The 24,866-nt window shown below is 41.0% G+C and overlaps 1 protein-coding gene across 1 annotated transcript in view; it reads right to left on the bottom strand.

Annotated features, from left to right (window-relative positions):
* Nucleotides 1–958: 958 nt before the first annotated feature.
* The window catches only part of LOC149238316 (uncharacterized), an 85,789-nt gene continuing 61,881 nt past the window's right edge, over nt 959–24,866 (bottom strand). Inside the window, exons 5-7 of the mRNA XM_089369528.1 lie at nt 9,397–9,693; nt 1,665–1,787; nt 959–1,466 (exon numbers count right to left, since the gene is read on the bottom strand). Coding sequence (XP_089225654.1) covers nt 1,047–1,466; nt 1,665–1,787; nt 9,397–9,693 — 840 coding nt within the window. The 3' untranslated portion in view covers nt 959–1,046. The remainder of the gene's footprint in view (nt 1,467–1,664; nt 1,788–9,396; nt 9,694–24,866) is intronic.

The following is a 24,866-nucleotide window of genomic DNA, read 5'->3' on the forward strand; positions in this document are numbered from 1 at the left end:
CTGCAGTGATCTTCTAGCCTTTATAACATTGGATTTCTCTGACATCAGGATCAGGTTCAAAAAGGATGAAGAACTTTCAAATTATTTGTGAAACGCTTCGGCAACTTTCCTTTCAAAAGGAGATTGCCAGGATACAGGCACTGCAGGTTTGGATGGGGCTGAAGCAGGAATAGAACCATTCAACTATATATTTGCAGAACTCTGATTTCTCAAGGTGTAGTGAATCCAAACCCCTGATCCCCCTACATGTTCAGATGAAGCTCTTGTGATTCCCGTAACATTATACTCACCTCCCCAACACCAGTCATGAACTTACTCTTCCTTATCACTCGATTGTGATCTCAGTCAACTCTACAACATTGCATTGTTGATCATCAACTATTCCCAAAACATTGTCGTGTCCACAACCACACGACCTTGCACTTGCAGCCTCAATCAGCTGCGCAACCTTACATTGTAGACTCCCATCTGCACCACAACTTTATATTCTAATATTTCTTGGCACTGCAATTTGACCTTGTGATCTTTAGTGGCACTGCAGCATCAGAAAAATGTATACTTCCATGGGTCATTGCGGTCATGCAATCAAACTTTAACTCCTCAACCCAAATCAGACAAGGTGGATGAATTTTTAGTAAGATTCGTCTCATTTTAATATACATGGATGTGTTCAGTGAGTGAAAAAAATAAGAATTTATTCGTTACAAAGCCTATTGCAGTTGGAGGACATTATAATTCCCCAATTAGATGCAGTAAGACGCTAGCAAAAAAGCAAGAAGAATTATCAGTCAGAAATGTCAAATAACATTATGCTTTGGTGAAAAACTACACTCTAAATCGTAAGCTTAGTTGCATTATGGAAGAAACAAGCCCAATATTTACGATTTTTCATCTGGCATTCCAGATAATTCAAATAGATTCGCAAAAAATAAAACAAATATGACATGTACATTGCATGTAATATAACAAGCACTGAGCAGTAGTATCTCTCATTCAATAGTTAAGAACAAATTTCCAACCATGCCTGTGCCCAACTAGAGGACAGATCACAGCAGGACACCAGATACATTAGCAAGGGCCTTTTTGACAACCTTAATTTTATTAATAATTAATGTAGTCTCAGTAGCGCCAATCTGAGTACCTGTGAGATCATTTTTTGTTAAATGTTGATGGATAAATAGTTCTAGCCCATTTCGTAAATTCTCCAGCTCAGGAGGACTAGCAATACGTGCAAAAATGTTCCAAATATCATTATCTGAATGCTGCATGAATAAGATTTCAAATAGTATATGAAAGTGCATCATGACTTTGGAGGTCAATACGGCAGAATCAGTGAAATCCACTGCTTTCAGGACAGCAAGAGATAGGGAAAATGACCCAATCAAATCAGCAAGGAACCGGGCAAGATTGGCCAATCTCCGCATTTCCATTGAATCAAGTTGCTTAAAATGGTCCCATAAGCAATACTACAAGAGAGACAATTGAAAAGATCAATCTCTTCCAAAGACACAAACCACAAAACATGTACATCTAAGTAGGGTGCCATTTTAAACCACGGATTTGTAATTTTGTACTAATAAATTTACCTAGGCCAACCAAGCAACTTGAGCACAGATCCACATTACAATACTGTAACTATTAATTTCACACGCAAGTGGACATACCTGTAATGTGAACTTATGGTTCTTGTCATGGTGACAAAGCTTAGCTGCAAGAAGAGAATAGTATTTATTAAAGACCTTCTCTTGCAAGCAGCATTCCACAAGGACTCGCACAATTTCTCTATCCTGCAGCCATCTCAGCATACCAATGAAGTATTTTATTCAATAATAAGTTCGATATAAAAACTACATTTATTCGAATTAGGTTGTTGATGAAAAAGAGGTCTTAGCCTTGGAAGGCGATGGCGAACGGAGCTGCGAGGGCATCTTTAGGGTTTTGACAGAACCCTGCAGGCGGCAGGCCTGTCGAGCCAGGTACCTGTGGTAGCCACAGGAGAGGCAGCGTGCAGTTGGACGGAACATACGGACCGACGCTATGGTTCCCCCCCAGGGGGAGGGCCATGAGCCTCCCCCTTCTCCGGACGCGAGAACACGGCACGCAGAGGATTGGGAAAATCCAAATGGCGACAGCAGCGGTACCATGAACAACCACCAGCAGAAGAATCAGGACTCTGAGACAGAGAACAGGAAAAAAGTAAGCTCCTCAACTTGCAAACCTGTTGCTACTAAAAGACCAAAGGTGTTCTTTCCAAGTGAACGAATCAATGCCCGAATACAGTACATGCGGGATCATGCATTGATCGGCAAGTTTATAGGGATCTGGCCAACAGAACGAGCTCTGAGAGCTTGGATCAGTACTGTATGGCGTCCAAAAGGAGACATATCTCTGCATCTGGGAGCAAAGGGCTTCTTCACCGCTGTTTTCAACTGTCTGGAGGATCGAACCAGAATCCTGGAGGGAGGACCATATTTCTTTAACTCGGCGGGCCTGTTTCTCAAGGGTTGGGTGGAAAGATTCAACCCAGACAAGGAAGATCTGAGCTATGCGCCAGTGTGGATAAGGCTTTACTCATTGCCTTGGGAATATTGGGAAGAAACATCGCTGAAGGAAATAGGAAACGCTATTGGTGAATTTGTAAGGGTAGCAGAGGAAACAAGACTCTGCAAACATACTTCATACGCCCGGCTTTGTGTTTACATGGACCTCAAACAACCATTGCCAGACACGGTAAGCTTCTTTCACGAAGATTCTGAATGGGTTCAAGTCATAGATTATGAACAGGTTCCATTTAGATGCAGGAGATGCCATGACATAGGACATCTTTATAGAGACTGCCCTCTAAATAAGACACCCTCCTCTCCGGACAAACCCAATACTCAGTCCACTGATGGATTCACAAAGGTCGTCAACAGAAGAAGAGGAAACAAAAAAGCTACCAATAATCCCAAGGCAAATCCTAGCAATAAGGCAACAACAAGCAACAGATTCGAAGCTCTAAACAAAACTGATGAGAGGGGTTCGGAAGAAGACCAGGAGAATGACGAAGCAGTCCAGCACCAGCAAACGGGGGAAACATCAATGCAAGGAGGACAAAAAAACACAAATCCAGAGCACCGGATAGCACCAAACAAAAATATGTCAAAGCAAATCGAAAAAATGGATATGGAGTTCTCTCAGCCAAGCGGAAAGGCCTTGATTGAAACTGAGGACATTCTTCAATCACCCCAAGTCATGGATGAAGACCAGGGGCCCCTGGATATAGGGGAGCTGGACATCTTAGGTTTGGAGGAGGCATGTCGCACAAAAAACTTTGAACAAATCCCGGAACAGCAGGTTGACAACCTAGTAGAAGTGCTAGGCAGAGCACAGAAAAAATACTCTCTAGGAGTCCAGATTGGCAGCCCATGGGATGGAAAATTCATCACCAAAGACAGCAAAAAGAGGGGAAGGAAAACCACCCTAGAAAGAACAATCAAGATAGGAGAAATACTGGTGGAGTCAGGGCAATATGCCAAACTGTCTAAGTACTTCGCCAAAAACCCCCACCCTTCTCAATGAAGTTAATATCCTGGAATATTAGAGGGCTTAATAGCCCCAGGAAAGGAAGAATCTTAAAAAACATGTTGAAGCAAGAAAAACCCAGTATCCTCTTTCTGCAGGAGACGAAATGCAGCTCCACAGTTTTGGAAAAAATAGCTACAAAAGCTTGGCCAGGAGGGCTAGTCACAGCAGTAGATGCACAAGGCGCCTCGGGAGGCTTGGCAATTCTTTGGGACGCCCGGATCATCAATCTCAGCAATATTCAAGCCAATAAAAATTTCCTCCAGGCCACATTCCACCTCTCAGGTACGAATGCCCATGGGTTGCTAACAAATGTGTATTTCCCACAGGAAACAGCTCAAAAAAATCAACTCCTAAATACTCTGTCAGACCTCAACAGAGACAGACCTCTTCCCCTATGGATATCTGGTGGAGATTATAACATGATAGCCAATATGGATGAAAAGAGAGGAGGCAGAAGCACTGCAAACACTGATGACGGCCTACTAAAGGACTTCATCAACAGCAACTGGTTAATGGACGTCCCAACGAGCAACGGCATCTTCACCTGGACAAATAAGAGAGTAGGTGTGCATCAAATCGCCTCCCGCCTTGATCGTTTTCTAATCTCAGACAATGCAACCCATGTTGGTGGAGAATTCACGGCCTCCATCCTCCCTTACTCCGGATCGGATCATTGGCCCATAGAACTCCAATGGAACAGGCCAGGTCACAATCTCAGGCGCCCTTTCCGCTTTGAAGAATTTTGGTTTGCTCACCCAGATTTTGAACAGCTGGTCAGATCAAGTTGGACAAACTTCAATGTGACCGAGGGAACCAGAATGGCCAGATTCCAACAAAAACTCAAAAATCTCAAAAAGGCCATCAAACAATGGAACCACAGGACATTTGGCAACATCTTTGCCGATCAAGCTCTTCTTAATACTGAAATGAAGAAAATACAACAATCCATCATCATTGACGGCCGAACAGAGGAACTCTCCAAACAGGAACAAGACATAGAATCAAAAATACTGGAAAGAGCCAAGCAGGAGGAAATCTTATGGAGGCAGAAATCCCGAATACGATGGCTCAAAAGCGGAGAAAAGAACACGAAATTCTTTCATAAAACTACTGTTCAAAGAAGAATGATAAATCAAATAACTCATGTAAACAATGAGCAGGGAGAGAAGATTGAAACGCATGAGGGCATAGAAAAGGAATTTATCAGCTACTTCAAAAAAGCCCTCCAAGAGCCCGATCTCAATAGAATGCCAGCCATCAATCAACTCACACAAAACATACCCAAAGTCATAACGGAGGAACACAACAGTCTACTGATCAAACCCATCACTCTACAGGAAGTGGAAGAGGCAGTGAAGCAAATGAAGGAAGGAAAAGCGCCTGGACCGGACGGCTTTACCGCAAACTTCTTTCACAAATTCTGGGACCTGATAAGAAACGAAGTTTGGCAGGTTGTGGAGGAATCCAGAGAGCTCAGGTGGATGTACCCAGGACTAAATGCTACTTTCATTGCTCTAGTGCCTAAGGGAGAAGACTCCAATACCCCGGACAAATACAGGCCCATAGCACTTTGCAACATGATATACAAAATAACTTCAAAGGTCATTGCTAACAGGCTCAAACCGCTCCTTCCTCTCATCATCTCACCTGAACAATCAGGATATGTTGAAGGACGCCAAATAACAGATGGCATTATTCTCACTCATGAGCTGATTCACTCCCTAAAGGTGACCAAAAAACCAGGTATGTTGCTTAAACTGGATCTATCCAAAGCTTTTGACAGCCTCAGTTGGGCCTACATACATAAAATTCTAACTGCTTTTGGCTTTGCTCCCTCCTGGGTTAGATGGATCTACAGTTTAATATCCTCTGCTTTCTTCTCAGTATTAATCAATGGCATCCCTTCAGCCACTTTTCGACCCTCTAGAGGTATTAGGCAGGGGGACCCCTTATCCCCCTTTCTTTTCGTCATCATGGCTGAGGGCTTGGGTAGAAGCATTACAGCAGCTAAGCTCAATAGGAGATTAAAAGGGCTCTCATTTCACAACTCCCCGGTTCATACCCACCAGCAATTTGTCGATGACAACATGCTATTCGCTCATCCTTCTGTCCAAGAAGCTCGTCACATAAAATCTCTCCTCTCCACTTTCTCTGAAGCTTCTGGTGCCCTCATCAACCGCGTCAAGTCCCAAATTTTCTTCTTCAATACCCCTGTCACTACTCAAAGAGCCATTGAGCGCATACTGGGCTTCACCTCTGCCTCCCTGCCCTCCAAATACCTAGGTGCCCCGCTTATGAGTTCTGCTCTTAAACATTCCTCCTGGAAGCAACTTTTAGAAAAGCTAGAAGCTCGTCTGTTCCTATGGACCAATCGATCCCTGAATATGGCAGGCAGAATAATTCTTATAAAAGCGGTGCTTCAATCTATGCCTTTGTACCTCTTCTCCATTCTAGCTGCCCCCAAATGGGTCCTTAAAGAAATCAAGAACCTTCAGCGGAGATTTCTGTGGGGAGGATCAGGTCAGAACCGAAAATGGGCTCTACTCAAGTGGGAGAAAGTGTGTCTTCCCAAGTACGCAGGAGGCATAGGCCTTAGAGATCCTGAACACAGTAACAAGGCGATGGGAGCTAAAATCTGGTGGCGGTGGTTGGCTTACCCTAGCACTCCATGGGCTTCCCTTTGGACAGCCAAGTATGCAAGCAACTATCCAATGGAGGAAAGACTGCGCATGACTGAAACAAGCTCGGGATCCGCAATCTGGAACGCAGCCATACAACATAGATCTCTTATACAAGAACACTGTTTTTGGGAAATCAAAAATGGGAGTGTAGCACGATTCTGGGAAGACTCCTGGCAGCAAATGCCAAAAATCAAAGACATTCTTCAGGATCTTCCAGCCAATGCGAGAGGAATAAACCAGCTAGCCAGGGTTAATCATTGCTGGACCTCCGATGCTCCTCAGGACTACCGAAAATGGAAAGACATGCATCTGCTCCTCCCGAACAGTACAGAACCAATACAACATCTACTAGAAACAGAGTTACAAAAAAGGCAGATAAGAGTCTCGGATGAACCGGACATCCTCAGATGGGGCCACGGAGAAAAAGGAATTTTTACCACCAAGGAGGCTTATAACATAATCATACAGGAACAAATACACAAAGACAGCTTATGGGAAAAAGTATGGCACAAATCTAACTGGCCGAAAGTGTCCACATTTCTTTGGCTTCTCTGTCATAACAGAATCCTAACGTGGGACAATCTCAGAAAGAGGAGTTTCTCAGGACCTTCCATATGTCACATGTGCCGACAGGAGGAAGAAACAGCACTTCATCTTATGCAGAACTGTCTAGTGGGAAAGAAATTATGGGAGAGGGTTGCTTTCCGCTGTCAAAGAGAAAGAAGAGAACAAGACGACCTCAAAGGCACCATCAATAAAGGAAGTCAAGCTCCATTTCAAAGTCCTATTCTTAATGCGTTATGGCTACTCCTTCCCGGTCTCCTGATGTGGAATCTTTGGAAAGAGCGCAACAGGAGGATATTCAAAGACCAAACGCTGCCATTGGAAAAACTGTGGAACATCTTCCATCAAAACGTAATGGAAACTCTTTCCCTCAAAGATTGGAATCCCGAAGACTTTCCCACTCTACCTCAAGAAAAAGTTGTTTGGGATAACTGGCAAATGAGCATAAACCGCATCTCAATCAATGGTAGAAATCCCATCAAGCACAGACAGGAAACTAGCTTTTGGAACCCACCCCCAGCAGGCATGATCCAACTCAACTTTGATGGGGCCTCTAAGGGAAACCCAGGACAAGCAGGTTATGGAGGCGTTTTCAGGGATCACAATGGAAATCCTTTAGGCATCTTCATGGGGTCGATAGGCTGGGACACTAACAACTCAGCAGAATTGGAAGGTCTATGGCGAGGACTCAAAATTGCGCACATAAGAAACTTCTTTCCCCTTATTATAGAAGGAGACTCGCAGATCATAATCCGAATGGTCACAAAGCTTCAGAATGGATCTCCAGTTCATAAGATAAGCAGCAGCTGGAGAATGTCCCAGAGGCTTGAATTGATCAATCACTGGCTCTCACAGCATCAAGCTATCACTTTCAAGCACACTAGGCGAGAAGGAAACAAATTGGCTGATCTTCTAGCCAACCTTGGAGTGGAGGCAAAAGAAATCCACTTCGAAGGCGCCATAGATAGCCTACCTTCCAGAGAACAGGTGGACACGCTGAATGCAATGGTCTCTCAGGAAATCTCTTTGATTGAGAACTCGCACCCGGATGCGGGTGCCTCCACCAGTCATTAAGATGGCACACGCCATGCCACATGGGAGCAGGACGGACCGCCAGCCCTGGTACGCGGAGGAAGGTAGAATGTTTGAGGATTTAATGCACAAGGGCAGTGCATTTAGTTCGTGGCAGAGCAGAAGGGACGCCGTTCTCAGTTGGTTGCAGTGGAGACGGGACGCCGCATTCATGCCAAGCATGTCTGCTCAGCATTCAAGGCAGAACAGGAGAAGAGCCCAAGGCCCTCCCCCCGTGGTAAATATGGAGGCTACGCATTATTTTGAAATCCACATTTCCATTCTCGCTCAGAACAGGCATATTGTTGCTCTGTGCATTCGACGAAAGGTCACCCCGGCTTCCAATTTTCGAAGGCGTAACAAGGGCTTGGGATCTCTGGTCATTAGCGCCATGCCGCGCAGCAGAGGTATCCCTAGGCGCGGGGGAAGATCTGGGATCCGGGTTCGCTCTGAAATGGAAGACGTGCAGCCAATTTCGCCCATCAACGCGGCGCCACCCTCCTCAGAGATGGAAGATTCAGAGCAGGAATGCCTGCTCCCACAAGGAACCTACCAGTCTTTCCGCTTCAGGTTCCCCAGCCGCCTGGTTAGGCCAGAGGTTGTGGTCAATTTCACTGTTTTCATTACGGAGGAAGATCCTGGTGTGCACAATTCCGGTTCCCCCGCAAGTGTTCATGACAGCGATATCTTCTTAGGCGACATGACCGGCTTGGTATACAGAACCCACCGTTTCGAGGCAGCTCCAGCCCAAAACGCCCTGGGCCAGCATGCACCGCCTCAGGAAGTCTCGGGTAATGACGTCTCTGTGCAAGAAATTCTGCAATTGCCCAATTTGAATATGGAAACGGAGGCCCTCAGCGTTCAGGCTCAGCCAGATCCAGGAGAGTTGCTTCGGGACGAGGATGGGATGGTCATCTGGCTCGACTCGCCCAGCCAGGACAATGATGTGCAGACGGCCTCGACCAGCCAGCCAGCCTAGTTATCATCGGGTGCTCTGTCTTGTCTTTTTGTAATAATGTCATTACATTTGGTGTCGTTTTCTTATGTCCATTTCAGTTCAAAGTCTCAATATAGCTACTGATGTAAGTCTCAGGCTTCAGCAGTATGCTCTTTTTGTCTCAGTGTCTATGATGTAAACTGGCTCTGTCCTGCCAGTAGCCATGAGGTCTTTGTTAGATGGAGTCCAGGTTATATGCTGTCCAGAAACCATGACTATGGACTATGTTTTGAGACTAGGTTAAAGCAGATAGACAGAATTGTCAAGCTTCTTCAGCTTGAGGACTGGCCTCAGCCTCCTCGCGAGATCTAAACTCTGTACATATTTTCTTTTCTTTAATATAGCAGTAGCCTTTACTTAGAAAAAAAAAAAAAAAACTATATTTATTCAAACATGCATTCTTACCTGAGCTCTGAAGAAAAGGAAAATTTAAGTACAACAGTAAATTATAGTGTATCTATATGGAAGAGGCAAATATTGTAGAATTAGCAAAATATGCAAATATGTGATACTAACCTGTTTGCCAGGTAAATTCAATCTAAGAATCTTCTCAAAGGCATCAAGGTAATCTTCCCCACTTATAATGACGCAAAAAATGGCCCGGCGAGCTTGTGTGTTCATCCTCTGTGCAGCTGCTAGATGAATCATTTTTTGTGCTTCTGCGACTTCTGCATCAATCACATCAGCAATCTCAGCAGTACTGTCTTTGACAATAGTCTCTATATCTCCAGAATGCCACCACTGCCCTTTTTTATTAGGATCTAATAATTTGTCCCATTTTATTCCACAAAGTTGAACCTCCTCCACTCTAAGCTGCAGTTGTTACAGTAATATTTCAGTCAAACTTAACCATAAAGCCATCTCTATGAAGACAATAGTATCAAACAGTTCCAGATCTAGTATGATATATGCATGCGCTCCTACAGGGTAAAACACACCAATGAGGAAAACAGAAAATAAAGTGGCTCTACGAGAGTTTAGAACATCATTTTATATTAATATGAAAAATCCATCATACATCGAAATCAGCAAAAACACACCCCAAGATTAAGTGAAGGCAAACTCGAGAGCAAAGAAAATTACTATATGAATTACCATATACGGTTAACCTGCATGCAAAAGCATAGTAACATAATGTAGAAAAGACATGTTTGGCAACCCCAAAGCAAGGTACAAACAGACCATTAAGAAGTATCGCAATGCCTACCTGAAAACATCCACGTGAGATTTACAGACACATATTTAAAGGTATCCATTTAAAAGGGGAAAGTGATCTCCTTTCCTTTTCTTTATACTAGTTCCTTTGATTTAGACTAAAACTATCTCTGCGAGAGAAAAACCCAGCTACTGTCAGTGATACTAACGTTGAGGCAATCAGTTTGGAGAATAACTTGCTTGCATATGGAAAGTCCACATTACGAGCATTCCCAAGAAGGAAGGATGTCAAAGCAAAAGACGAAACCACAGCAGTCAAATATACTGATGACGCAGAATCAAGTTCTGGTAAGGTGGATAAGCTAGTTGAACAATCGGAAAAGAGGTCTGGTGCTTCACAGCCTATTACTAATAACTTAATAAGATGGTTAGAATCGAAAGGAATCAGTACCCCCGATTTTCAGTTAATTGTGCTTTGCAGCAGAGGAAATCTAACTTGCAGGATAGGGGGTTAGAAAGGAAGATGTACAGTCTCCTTCAGTACATTTCAAAACTACTTTTAATGCTCTTACTTCTTCTATTTCCTTGTGTAGAGCTTGCAGTGCTCCTCATAGAGAGGAGGGATGTATTGTTTTTTGTGCATGTAGCACATACATTTTACTACCCAGCAGAGGAAGAGAGCCAGCATGAAGTTGTTACTGTCTTTAGGGTGGAACAAGAAAAGAGCAGAGATAATGATGATCAAATGATGGTAACTGATTACTTGGGCAAAAGGTAATATCCGTACCCCATAATTACATGAAGAAAGTCAAGGAAGGTATTGTTAAAAGATCAGAATTGTTAAATCAGAAAGCTATCGCACCATCAAAGAAGAGAATACAGGTTCTTTAAGATGTGATGGTTGCAGAGTTTCGAAAGGTTTATAGCAGGAAGAGCAACTTAGCACACACTGCCCACGAAAACCCTACAAAATTAGAAGCAAACAGAAACAGTTTTCAGATGCAAAACATCAGCAGCAAACAGTAAAAGGTAGCAACTGTACCAATCAGTGAGACTCAAGAGAATGCAGCAATTATAAATTAAATCAGCAAGGTGAAGCAACAAATGGACACAAACAACAGCAAGGTGAGGAACAAATGCAGATTGTTTTACCTTTATCTTCTTTTAAGTATGATTTGTCTCAAGAATTGGTTAAAGATAAGATTCCTTTTGCACACATTTTGTCAAAATTCCAAGCAAACAGTGGTGCCAATTTTTTTCAAAAGATCCAGATCATCATCCAACCACTTTTTGAGTCATTGTAAACCCATTCTGCAAATTTGTAATGTAAATGAAGCTAATAAGACCGTGTATGTATGTAACAACCTAGGTAAACTTATTATTTTGGCAAAGAATTTCATCCTATGAGGTTTTTCGTCTCACTGATTATTTGTGTTTCTAGATGATCGGCAGATTTTTTCCCTCTAGCCTCGCCCCAAAGCTAGAGTGGGATTTATTGTCAAAGTCTTAGATGAGTACTAGTGTTTTAGTTCAGTCTTCTATAAAAGTGATTTGGAAATAATTTAAGCTATTTGATTACAAGTCACTTCGTCTACTAGATCATATTGTATCACAAAATTGGGTGTATTTGATGAAGGTCTATAACAAATGGGCATTCCCCCTTTGAGGGTTGAATTATCGTAAAATCTTATGTAAAAAATATTTGAATGCATAGTCCCTCATACTTAGACACCATGGCTAAAATATTCCAGAGTGGAAAAATAATTAATTCCATCATGAGTCAATTAATTTTTTTGGCAAAAAAAATTAAAATCTAAGCCAAAAAATTAATTAATTTAGAGTCAAAATTAACATGTTAGATAAATTAATTTCTCCAAGTGGAAAAATCCGTGGGTCTAGAAGAAGTCAAATTTTGGAGGTCCCCCACCAAAGGAATATTGGAAGTTTCAAAAAAATTTGGACTCTTGAACCTTGGTGGTTGAGTCAAAGCAATGTTACTTGGGAGCGGGAGCGGAAGCGGGAGCGGGAGCGACCATTTTCAGAAGCTCCCGGTTTGGGAGCGAATCCCGGAGCGATTTTTTAAAAATATATATATTTTTTATATTTTTTAATTTTTGATACATATATGTCAACAAAAACATGTAGAATGATGAATTAGATATAAAAAACATAAAAAAGCATAGATTGAACCATATAACAACAATCATCTAGAAGTTATAATCTTCATCAACCACGTCCGCAAGTTAGTAACATAGTAACATACAACATATTGAGTCTCATGATTCATCAATCTTAAAGTTTCAAGCTTTCAAAATTCAATATATAACATTTATCATCATTGATCACCAAAGTTGTACTTGTAAGCTAAGTGTAACCATTACAACAAATAATATCTAACATGAAATGAAATGTTATAAAATGAAATGAAATGAAACAACTTTCAACTTTCATGAAGCATCATATTCATAATTCATTACTAATGAGTTATAATTGCCAACTTCAAACTTAAATTGTCATATATTGTTTAAAAAAATATCATAATAAATATGAAAGAGTCAATAGTTATAAAAGCTACTAGAAACTAGAAAAGAGAAGTAAATCTATTATCTATTTCTTATGCTTGGGCCTCTTGCCACCACGAGAAATGTCTAATTTTTTAATCTTGTTGCAAAATCAGGATCTTTGTCATTAATATCTCCCTCCAAGCATTAATATCCAGAGGTATCTTTGTCATTACCTTTGTATCTGTATAGGGATCTTTGTCATTAATATCACCCTCTAAGCATTAACATAAGATAGAAAAAGCATAGCATGTCAAGTCAAGATTTTGTTTGAGTGATGCGTACATTTTTAGAAGGGTCATGATAGAGGAGTTCGACAACCAATGTCACTAACATCAAGGTACATAGAGGGATTGGTACTCTTGATTAAATATGAGTTCCATACCCTAATACATGACAAAATTCAATGGAAACATTGCAATCCCCCAATCCTGAAATCCTGAAAAAACTGATAAGTCTGCTGGATTTTGAATGAAATCTAAAATTCTACTTTCTCCATATGAAATCCAATGAGGACGAAACCACTCTCAAACATCCTGAGTCATTTCATGGTAATGTTAAAAATTTAAGTAAAAGGATGAAAATGAAAATTAAAGAAAATGTCACTTTTACTTTAAGAATTTAACATTACCATGAATAGCATATCAATACTAGGGCCTAGACTTGATCATTAAGTTGCCCCACTCAAAAACTATTTGTTTCTTTCAAAAAAAATTGCATTTCGAACATTACTACAAAAAAAAAAATGCAAAAAAGGCAAAACGCTCCCGAAAAGGCAGGGAGCGAAATTTTTTTTAGGGAGCGCGCTCCCGAAATCGCTCCCTTTTCGGGAGCGCGCTCCCGACCCGCTCCCGAGTCGCTCCCGCCCGGAGCGCGGATCGGGAGCGGGAGCGAGGGGGGGGGGGGCGCTCCCCCGCAACACTGAGTCAAAGTCAATTTTTTAAAGAAATTAGCTCAAAATAATTATTTTTGAGCTAATAAAAAATGGTTTTGATGAGAAATTCGAAAATTCTTCAAAAATAATTATTTTCGACGACAAAGATTTATCAACAGTCGAGATTATTTTGACGGGGATTAAGCAAACTAGCCATTATTTTCCACTTGGAGGAATTTCTCTATAAATAGAGGGCATTTTGCCTCTATGGATAATCGGGATCTTGAACTCTAGTCTGATGTAACTTTGTAAGCGCTGGTGTAACGACACCGTCTCGCTGGGAACGTTTTGATCATCATAATAAAAGACTTTGGGGTGCAGTTCATGGTGTCTTTGTTCGTTGATTTGTGATATGTGTTGAGTATGTGCATTCATATATTGTGCTTAAAATATTAATTAAATCGTTATTTCATTGTAGATGATAGGAACATTATATTGGTAAGCTCTGGGCTTATCTTAGGTGATCTGATTCATTGTATGTTCTAATGGTTTCTTTTTGAGAAAGTATATAGAGTTTGCAGGTTCCCCGGCCCTTGGGCTCAAATTTCACAAACTGTGGGCACAGGTTGACTATGTTTGAATTCTGAATATTTATGTGATTTTTTAACTTCGCTAAGGCTGTGGTTTAACATTTATTTTTCGAAATACATCTAGCCATTGTCAAGGTTTATAAAAATTCTATTCTTCAAAATCTTTCTAAGCATTGTACATTTGTATATTTTGTATAATAAATTTTTGTACTTATATATTGGGGTTTTGGGTACTTATAGATTCATTTGTGTAGGTGAGATCCAAGGAAGTTTCCTAGATTAGAGCTAAATCTAGGCCCTTGAGGATAAGATCTAGCCTCTAAAAAAAAATTGTATATGTTTTTTTAACATTTTAGCGAAGTTAGAAGGTTGCGTTTTAACATTTATTTTTCGAAATACATCTAGCCATTGTCAAGGTTTATAAAAATTATATTCTTCAAAATCTTTCTAAGCATTGTACATTTGTATATTTTGTATAATAAATTTTTGTAAATTTTAATTTTTAACCATTGTTTTGCAGCTAGGGTTTGGGGTTTTTGGTATTTAATTTTCAATTTTGTATATATTGGGGTTTTGGGTACTTATAAATTCATTTGTGTAGGTGAGATCCAAGGAAGTTTGCTAGATTAGAGCTAGATCTAGGTCCTTGAGGATAAGATCTAGCCTCTAAAAAAATTTGTATATATTTTTTTAACATTTTAGCGAAGTTAGAAGGCTGTGGTTTAACATTTATTTTTCGAAATACATCTAGCCATTGTCAAGGTTTATAAAAATTCTATTCTTCAAAATCTTTCTAAGCATTGTACATTTGTATATTTTGTATAATAATTTTTTGTAAATTTTAATTTCTAACCCTTGTTTTGCAGCTAGGTTTTGGGGTTTTTGGGATTCAATTTTCAATTTTGTAAATATTGGGGTTTTGGGTACTTATAAATTCATTTGTGTAGGTGAGATCCAAGGAAGTTTGCTAGATTAGAGCTAGATCTAGGCCCTTGATGATAAGATCTAGCCTCTAAAAAATTTTGTGAGACCAACAATTGAAGAATTATGTAGTGAAATTGAAAATTTGAAGCAAATTTGAATTTTGGGCGATGGTTTCAAATTTTCTAGGGCTTCTAGGCCCAACGTCCTCCTCCTAGCCTAGCCATAGGCCAATTCTGGCCTCCACTCCCTTGTCGTGGGCCCCATTTAGCCTTGTCGTCAAGCCCTAGGGGTTGTTCTCCTTAACCGCAGACCCATTGGGCCTTGCGGCAACTCTGCCTTGGCCCTTTATGCCTAGCCACAAGCCTTACAGCCTCCTCCCTGCCCCTTCGTGGCCTCCTCCCTACCTTCACTAACCCCATGAGCCCTCATACTCCCTTTCTCCCTCTCGACAGCCTTGTCATAGGCTTGCCCTTCCTCCTCCTTCCTCTACTTCCCCTCCCTCTTCCTCCTTTCCTTCTCTCCTGCCCTTCGTTAACCCCTCTACCCCTGTCGTGGGCCACAACAGGTCTCTCGACCCTCCCTCAAGCCAAGCGACAACCCTCTTGGGCCTGTCCTGAGCCCCTTAGCGCTCCTTCCCTTGTGTCGCAGGCCTGTCTATGCCTTTGGCCTTAGCTGCAGCCTGTCCTTGGCCAAATTTTGGCCTTAATCCCTCTCTTTGGACTCTCTCCTTTCTTCCATAGCCCTCTTTTCCTCACTATGGTTTATCATTCAAGTTCTGAAGCTAATATTGGTGTTTTTCAATGAAATTTTCAAGCTAACTTTGGTGTTTTCGCGTACCAAGTCATTGGACAAGTTGGGAAAGTATTTTCAAAGGGCTTGGGCCTCAAGGGTTTGCTATCTAAATTCTATTTCCCTCATTGTTTCCTACAACAGTCATATATTTTCTTAACAGTGTTGAAAAATGCATATAAGTGGCATAGAAATCATATCTAATATATCTCACATGTTGATAAGTCATTTGTGCATATTGGCCAATAATAATTTGGCATGAATCTATGAGTTTGTGTCACTGACATCTATGCATAATAAATCTGATATAATAGTGGAAAATCACATCTTAAGAAGACTAACACATCTAAAATCTTGTGTGGGCAAGTTTAATTTGGCATTTGGTTTCTATTGCTTGCATTGGACATCTCACTTTGCATCCAATAGTGCTCTAATAGCAATAATCTCATTGTTGTCATAGATCTATCTTAATACTAGAAAACAAGTTAAATCAGTGCTTTCACTGTGTTAAACTCTAAATGTTACTTGCTTTATAGTGCTATTGTGAAGAAGATTGCTAGGATTGGTTATTTGGAATCTAACACTTGCTTGTCTCTTGTGAAGCTCATTCATAATCTCTAAAAGATCATTAACTTTGCGCTAATTTCACTCATATAAGCACTTAACCAAGAATTGAATATCATTGAATGCCTCTTTTTTATGAATTTGGCTAATTAAAAATCTAAGTGTTTGAAATCTAATTGCATATCTTGATATCATAAAAGAGGCTAATTGTTGAAGAATATTGGTTAGGAATATTTGCAATCTCATTGTCTCTTTCTAGATAAACATCATTGGCATCCATCTTGTTGAGCTACCTTGGAAGTTTATGATCGAGTAAAGGCATTGATAATCTTGTGATAATAACTATGTTGCAGGAAACCTTGCCCAGAGGTCAATTTCCGGCCGGAAACGAAACAGAAACAAGGAAACTCATACCGTACGGCCTAGAAACGAGTTTCCCATTGCACTGGCACATTTCACGCTGGGGACACGTGGCCAGTTTGGCCGGAAACAAGTTTCCAAGCCGTACAGCGGAGTTTCCACTCAATAATTGCGGTTTTCTTTTATTTTTATTTTTATTTTTTCGCTTCTAATTTCTTATTGGGCGACTAAAATATCTTTTGGATGCTTCTAGATGCCTCTCTCAAGTTATAAAAAAGACTCTTGCCTCATTCTCTCATCACACAATTGAGCAAGTCGTTTCTCTTGGAGACAGACTGTTTTAGCAAAGGAGAAAAGAGGAAGAGAGCAGTGGTTTCAGCTAGGGCATTTTCAACATTGAGCAAAGGAGATTTCAACAGCAAGTGAAAGAGATTTCAACAAAATATTTGGAGTGGAGAGTTTCCGGCTACGGCATTCTTGGCTTTTGGCTCAGCTATAGCCATATTTCTCGTCTTTTCTAGCATTTTGGGGTAGCTTCAGCTACAGAAAATTAATTTGGGTAAGAAGCATTCATTTTCTTAGTTTTTTCCTACTATTTCTTCAATTTTTCAAGGGTTTATGCTTCCAAATATATGAAAAACGTTTTTTCTTTACAGATTTGTTTTTTTTTTATTTTTTTTTGCGACAATGGCTTCCAACCAAGGTGCAGCTGCAAGTTCAAGCCCCAAGTCCAACCCAAGGGCTGAATATTATCCTCTTTGGAGGCATGTTCAAAAGCTTCAAAAATGTGGAGGTGGTGGCTCATGGGAATGGCGATGTAATCTTTGCAGTAATTCGTACAAGGGCTCCTACCCAAGAGTGAAGGCACATCTTTTGCATGGAGGAGGACAGGGGATTGCAGGTTGCACAAAAACAACAGACCCATTGGCAAGGAGGGCATATCAAAGAGAGAAAGATTAGGGAAATGGAATTAAGAGAAGGCATGATGATCTTAGTCAATCTACTCCTCAAGCTCCATCTAGCATTGAGCCAAGGATTGTAGTTGAAGCAAGGAAGAGTAGAGCCAATGCCACTCAACAACATGAACAACCAGCGTCCAAAAATACCAGAGGGGCATCCCCTTCAGTTCAGGATAGCAGAATTGCTAAATTGGTGAATGTGCAAGTGTGAGAAGAAATTGATTCCAGAGTGGCTAGGTGCATCTATGCATGTGGTATCCTATTCAATGTTGTTCGCTCTCCTTATTGGCAAGATATGATAATGGAAATTAACAAACCTCCTCAAGGGTACAAGGGGCCCAACTATGAGAAAGTCAAAACTCAGCTTCTCAAAAATGAGAAGGAGCTTGTGGAGGATATCTTATCACCAATTCGTTCTTCCTGGAGTAGCTCTGGGGTTACCATAGTCTCAGATGGATGGACAGATACAAGGCTCAAACCATTGATAAATATCATTGCTACTTCCCCCAAAAGAGCAATGTTTATAAAGGTGGAACACTGCTCAGGAGAGGTAAAAGATGCACAGTTCATCGCTGATGTTATTATAAAATCTATTGAACAAATAGGGCCTAACAGGGTGGTGCAAGTTATCACGGATAATGCACCAATTTGCAAAGTTGCAGGTTTAATTATTGAGGGGAGGTATGACCATATCTTTTCGGCACCCTACATTGTCCATAATCTGAAACTGATCTTAGAGGAGATTGACAACAAAGTTCCATGGATAAAGGAAATCACAAGGGAAACAAGGGAGATTGTTAAATTCATCACCAACCACCACCAATCTCAGGCAATATTTTGAGAGTACTCCAAATTGGAGTTGTTAAAAGTTGTTGAGACAAGATATGCCTCAAATTTCCTGATGTTGCGCCACCTTGTTGAGGTTAAGCATGCATTAGTTTCTATGGTGATGAGTCAACTTTGGGTTGAGTGGAGACAAGCAGATTTAGAGTGGGGATATATGGTGCGTAGATTGTACCTTGATGAGGATTGGTGGACCAAGATAGATTTCTTGCTAAAGTTCACAACCCCTGCATTTGAGCTTCTTTAGAATGTTGACGTTGGCCAACCTTTCTTAGGAGAGGTATATGATGGCATGGATTCCATAGCTAAGAAAACTATGGAAAACATTTCACAAGAGTCTCCACAACTTTTGTTTGTTGATGATCATTTTGCTAATTTAGTCAAGAAAATCATTGTTGATAACTTGATAAGTGGAACAATTTTAACGCTCCATTGCACACTTTAGCACATGCCATGAACCCCAAATTTTATGATGAGGAGCTTATTGCTCAAAGCAATGGGAAGAGGAAGGCACTCCATAAGGATGGAGAGGTGGCTAATGGGGTGAAAAAATCCCTTATGAGAATATTTTCATCTCATCTACACAGGGAGGTAAAGGAAGAATTTGCCAGTTTTGCTACAGGATTAGATGATTATGCAGATATATCAGCTTTGGTGGAGAGAAGCACCATGAATCCAATTAGGTGGTGGAATTTTCATGTAGCAAATGGTGTACATTTGCAAAACCGTGCCATTCGTGTTCTTTCACAAGTGGCAAGCTCTTCATCAGCAGAAAGGAATTGGAGCACCTATAGTTTTATTCATTTTGTGAAGTGCAATAGGTTGGGCTCACAGAAGGCAAAGGATCTTGTTTATGTGCACTCCAACCGTCGCCTTGCATCTCGTAGAGGTCCAAAATACAACAGTGGTCCTTCTAAAGAATGGGATGTGGATCTAGAAAGTCCTGATTTGGATCTCTCTCTTGCTGCCCTAAATATTGAGGTCCAGCCTAGAAGTGGAATTGGCCCATCATCTTCTTCAGCACCACCATTCACTGTTGAGCATGCTTTTGCTTCTATTTTTTATGAGGATTATGATGATGAGGATTAGTCTTTTGTCTTTATAGTTCTTGCAGCCTCATAGTCTTTATTGTACTTGCAACCTCATATATATAATAAAGGTTGATTTTGAGATTTGGATATATAATAAAGGTTGATTTTGGATATTCCGATATTGCTATTTTTATTATGTGATCATTCATGAGTAAATGTGATGTAAATTTAATCATAATGTTAAACTTTAAATGTAATAGATTATAATGTATCATGTATACTTTATGATTGCACATAATTTACCTAAATTCTAATATCTATATATATTGTGTTTCCCTGTTTCCAAAATTTGAGGGGGGGGTTCACATTTCGTACCCGTGCCCGTTTCGGAAACTCGTACCCGTTTCCCTATTTTGTGCAACTTAGGATAATAATCATTGGTATTTTGTTAAACATTGGTTAAATTATTCTAAGTGCTTCAATTATCATTGAATAAGTTATTACAGGATTTTGGCACATCTCATAATTGTTGAATAATTGTATATTGTGGGTATCTATTGTATCTTATTGGCACTTGGTAACTTGGCACACTTTCTTGTGGTTAAGATTGTATCCATTGATAAGTGTTTGTTGATATAACTTAAGATCAAATCATAACTAAGTACTTAAGCAACTTAAACAATCTTACCTTAAGAATCACTCAATCCATCTTGCATTGCATTCTAAGTCTAGTTGCATTAATAACTTACCTCCAAGCATAAGCTTGGTTGATAGACTTTTAGGACCACCCTTTCTCGATTTCACTTGAGGAATTTAGCCTCTCTTTAATAGTTAACATGGTGATCTTGGAGTCATCAGAGCCATAGTCTCTGCAGTGCCGAAGGCATTGGGTGGTTGGAACACAGGGGGAGGTATCATTAATCAAGCCTTCGCTTGCTTTCCATTGGCTTCCATCCCACAAACTACTCTAGAGACTAGTTCCAAAACAGATAAGTGAAAGGTTATACTTAGAATAGGCATATAATTAAAAGTAACCAAGATTCTGCATCACACCTAGGTCTTAGGATTTGCATAGCATATAGGTTAGTGAAGTATCCAAGCAGCGATTGTTCATCCAGTTACTTGGCATCTAATTAATAAAAAGAAAGAAGTTGACTCCATAAGGCACTGGTCTCACATTCAAATCTAATCTAATATTTAAATCTTGTTAAAATTAGCCAAGTAGCTAGGCCATTCAATCGTGTCTCCCGAGTCTTTTGTCTTCACATTTTGATAGAGACTACCCCCCATAGCCTATTGTTGGGAGACAGCTAGAACAAAATGGGCAGGGATCAGAGTGACAGCCCCCTCCTTGAGTCGTTGTCGCAGTGCCTGTACAATCTAAGCGACAACATTTTTGGGCGTCATTGTCGATGATAGATTTTTCTATCCGTGTTCCTCATGACATTTTTTCCATCTTTCATCTTCATCCTGTGAAAAATCGATGACCCGATTCCTTTTGCAACAAACTGATGATATTTCTCCTATTTGTTAATTCACTTTAAACAAATTACTTGCAGTTTTCTACGGCAAATATTGAAATACATACATTGTAGCCTACGCAAAACAAAATATTGCGGAAACTAAATACTGCACTGGAGGGAAATAAACACATACACAATTACACTGTTGTTTCTGGACAAACATCCCCAGAAAAACCCAATGTGGGAAAACCGATGCAGCAGATGAGGGTTTTATTATTATGCAGTAGTTTCTGATTACAAATCGTTGGATCCCAAACTGGCTATCTGATACAAAGAAAAACTGGCAAAGAGTTAGTGAGAAATATCACACATTGATTCAAGAGATCCAACACTAATTAGAGACAGGTTGACTGGCCCCACGTTGCCTCTGCGCAGCTTCTGTGTCAATCCTATGCAGCTTTGCGTCACACTTGTTGGGCTCGTGTCACCTCCTCTTTTGATCGCCTGTTGTCTGGAAATTCGACCCTCTGACCCTCCGGTCTCACACCCCGACTTTTGGCACTAGATCTCGACTCTTCCAGCTAATCTTCAAACTCCCTTTGAAGCTCTGTGTTGCCTCACTGAATTGCTCTATGCCTTCCCTACTTTGCACTCTCCAGATCTAGAAAACTCTCCTCCGGACTACTATCCCTGTCCCTTACTGCAAGAAGATCACTCGATCTTACTCCGACAACTCAATGTTGCTACTCTTCAGAAATTCGATCCTCTGATCTCTCTCAATCAATGTGTTCTCCAAGTGCCCATCAATCTCCTTATAATCTCTTGTCGGAGTTCCGACGGCCAAGATTAAAACATAATCAACGGCTAAGATTAGCTGGGAGTTGACCCTTGTCTTCTTCTAGAAGATTCACACCTGATTTAATTAATACCCTTTAATTAACTATATTTCCTAAGTTTAGACTTAGGGAACCATTTAAAAAATTTAATTATTTTAATTAAACCATCTCTAGGTGGAATTTTCCAGATATTGGAGAATGCATGTGTCTTAGCCTCTCTGCAAAATCTCGAGGCAAGAGCACATCTGATGCTACAGAAATCAACACTCCCTCTTAGCAAGGAATGTGCTCTAGTGCCGCAATCCTGCTGAAGAATCACTTTGTCTCTGCATCATCTCTTGTTGCGTTGTTGATGTCTGGCTCTACTGCCCACCAACCATTGTGCAACTCTGATATGAGTTGCATGTGTGTTACTGCTAACCCTGTTGAACTGCTGTCAACTACTACATCTGCACTGCAACCCTCTCTCCATCTATTGTTGCTGCAATTGCAACATCTACAACAGAAAAGCATCCAAAATATTGAACCAACTGTGTTCAGTATGATGCATCCATCGTCCGAGTTCTGACTACTGCTAGTCTTTGCGCTGTCACTGAAGCCTCTACGTTGCTGCTGACTTTGCTCTATGCCAACTAAACTGCTACCAACTCTGCGTTGCGCTACTCAAAGTCTGACTGCTACTAGCTACTGCATCTGTCACTCTGGCACCTTACTGCACCAACTGACACTGATCCATCCTACTACTGCTGACTATGGGCTCCCATAGCAAGGTACTGATTCATGAGGTGGACCTCCTCAAGAATCCTACCCATCATGTAGCTCCCTAAGGCTACAACTCCAGATCACCCCACCTCACCCCTGGAGGCATCTCGGCAATCATGGCAAACTCTTCCTCCCGTCTAGAGGACAGCCTGTCGATCTCTGCGGATGCAACTTGTTGATCCTGCATCTCCTCCTTGTCCTTCTTTCTAAGAGGACACTGAGTGTTGTAGTGGCCCAGCTCGCCACACCTAAAGCACTTTATCTTCGAAATATCCTTCTTTCTTTTGCGTTGCTCTTGATGGCCCTTTGATGCAAGGGCCACGTCCTCCTCTTCCTTCACTTGCTTCGTCCCATTGCTGTTGCTGCCACTGATGGTGCCCCTTCACCAGATCACGCCTCATCTCCTCCTACTGCAAATCAACCCACACAGGTTCTCAATTTGGCAGTTTATCTCTGCCCAGGATACTCTGGACGAAAACTTGCCAATCTTCAGAAGCGTTGTTCAACGCTAATCAAACAAACTCTGTAGGTTGGGGCGTTGATCCTACTGAAGCCAACTGGTCCTGGACATTCTAAAGCCTCGTAAGTAAGTAGCATACACGCTCCTCTTTCTACATCCTCGTGCATCTCAGCTTCTCCTCTAAGTACATCTTTTGTTGCTCAGAAGATCCTTCCTACAGCGTAGCTAAGGCTTCCCACATCTGTCGGGTAGTATCCTTGCCTGCTATATGGGATAGTATATGATCTCGAACCCCGTCGAGAACGATCATCTTAGTCTTTGCCATCTCAAGCTTGTACTTCTTGAGCGGATCTGCATCGGCAGGTACAACTACCACACTATCGACATAAGTTTTGAAATCATGCTCATCTAGAAGGCAGAGATCCCAGCCTTCCAGATCACTAGTTGGAGGCTCCTTCCAACCGATCTTGATCTCTCAACCTAGTTGATGCCATCTCTCCTGAAAAAGTCAAACTACTTCCTCTTCTCTTCTGCGTCGTTGTTGCCCAGCTATTCGCATTCCCTTCTGGAGTGAGAAATCCTGCACACAGCTACCGCTGCTCTGCTAAGAAAATTTGAACTTCTGCCTAGAAGCCCTCTGAGGAAGGAATTCCCTCAATATGTGTTCTTCTCTCCCTCTGATGCTATTATAACAGCAACTACTACAAAATATTTGCGTCCCAACTGAAGATCTGCATTGTAAGGAAAAAATGCGTTGCTCCCTTCTGCCTCTAGAAAGCTTCGATCTGGAAATCGAATTTCTCTGTCGACTCACTCAGAGAAATCGGTCTTCCCTCAAAACTTCGACCACCTTGGCCCAAGGACCTGGAAAAGGTGCAAAGTCTGTTGCCGGGAAGCTGAAGTGAATGTGAGTTTGGGGAATTCTAAGGAGACAAGGAAAATCGAAATTTTGGTCTCTCTCTCTCTGTTTTGTGTCCTGGATTGGGAGATCAAATTCTTCCAAGTCTCACTATTGTCAGAAGCTGCCAATTGCCGTAAGTTGCTGCATAGTTGAAGTTGTTGGGAAAAGGTCGAAATTCTGGGAGGCTGACTTGGTGTGGAGGGAAGGTATGGTCTTGGTCTAGGGTGAAGAGTCTCAAAGAATACTATTGAAAGGAAGAATTATCTTGACTGGGTTTTCCCCTCGAGGGGGATTTTTCCCTGGCATGTGCCTACATCTAGTGTCTATTGTTTTATGTGATGTTGCTTTTGGTAATTGCTTGATGAACTAAAGAAAGAAGATATAAAGAATCGTAATAATAAGAAACATCACAAGTAATTATCAAGATCAAGAAAATCTTTACTGCCTCTCTAATTTTCTAACATGGAATCAAAGCCTTGATGAAAAAGGAAAGAAAAAGCCATCTCAAGCACTTGATCCATTCATAGGTACTATCTCAGGAAAGGAGTCTATTATATTCAAGAGGATGTCTAATTCAATCAAGGGTGAGAACAAACTTGAAGGAGCATCTAACTTTAGATCCTGGAAGAAGGGGATTGACCTAATCCTCGAGAAGAATAGGGTGCTAGATTTGGTAAAAGGAAATGTAAAGAAGCCTATAGAAGACGTTGGTGATGCCGACAAAGCGAAGTTCAAGGATTTAGAATTGGTGGCTATGATTTTGATGGTAGAAGGGATAAAAGACAATCTTGTCCCATTCATAGCTAACATCGATCATGCTCAGGAGATCTATGAAGCCTTGTCGAAGTTGTTCAGCATTAAGAACATTGGTCAAGTAGCAAGTTTGAAGAATGAGTTGAGGACTACAAAGATGA

This window comes from Pinus tabuliformis, chromosome 8, assembly GCF_031772625.1.
Source record: "Pinus tabuliformis cultivar Carrire ecotype Pingquan chromosome 8, CPIR1, whole genome shotgun sequence".
NCBI classification, from domain to species: Eukaryota; Viridiplantae; Streptophyta; class Pinopsida; order Pinales; family Pinaceae; genus Pinus; species Pinus tabuliformis.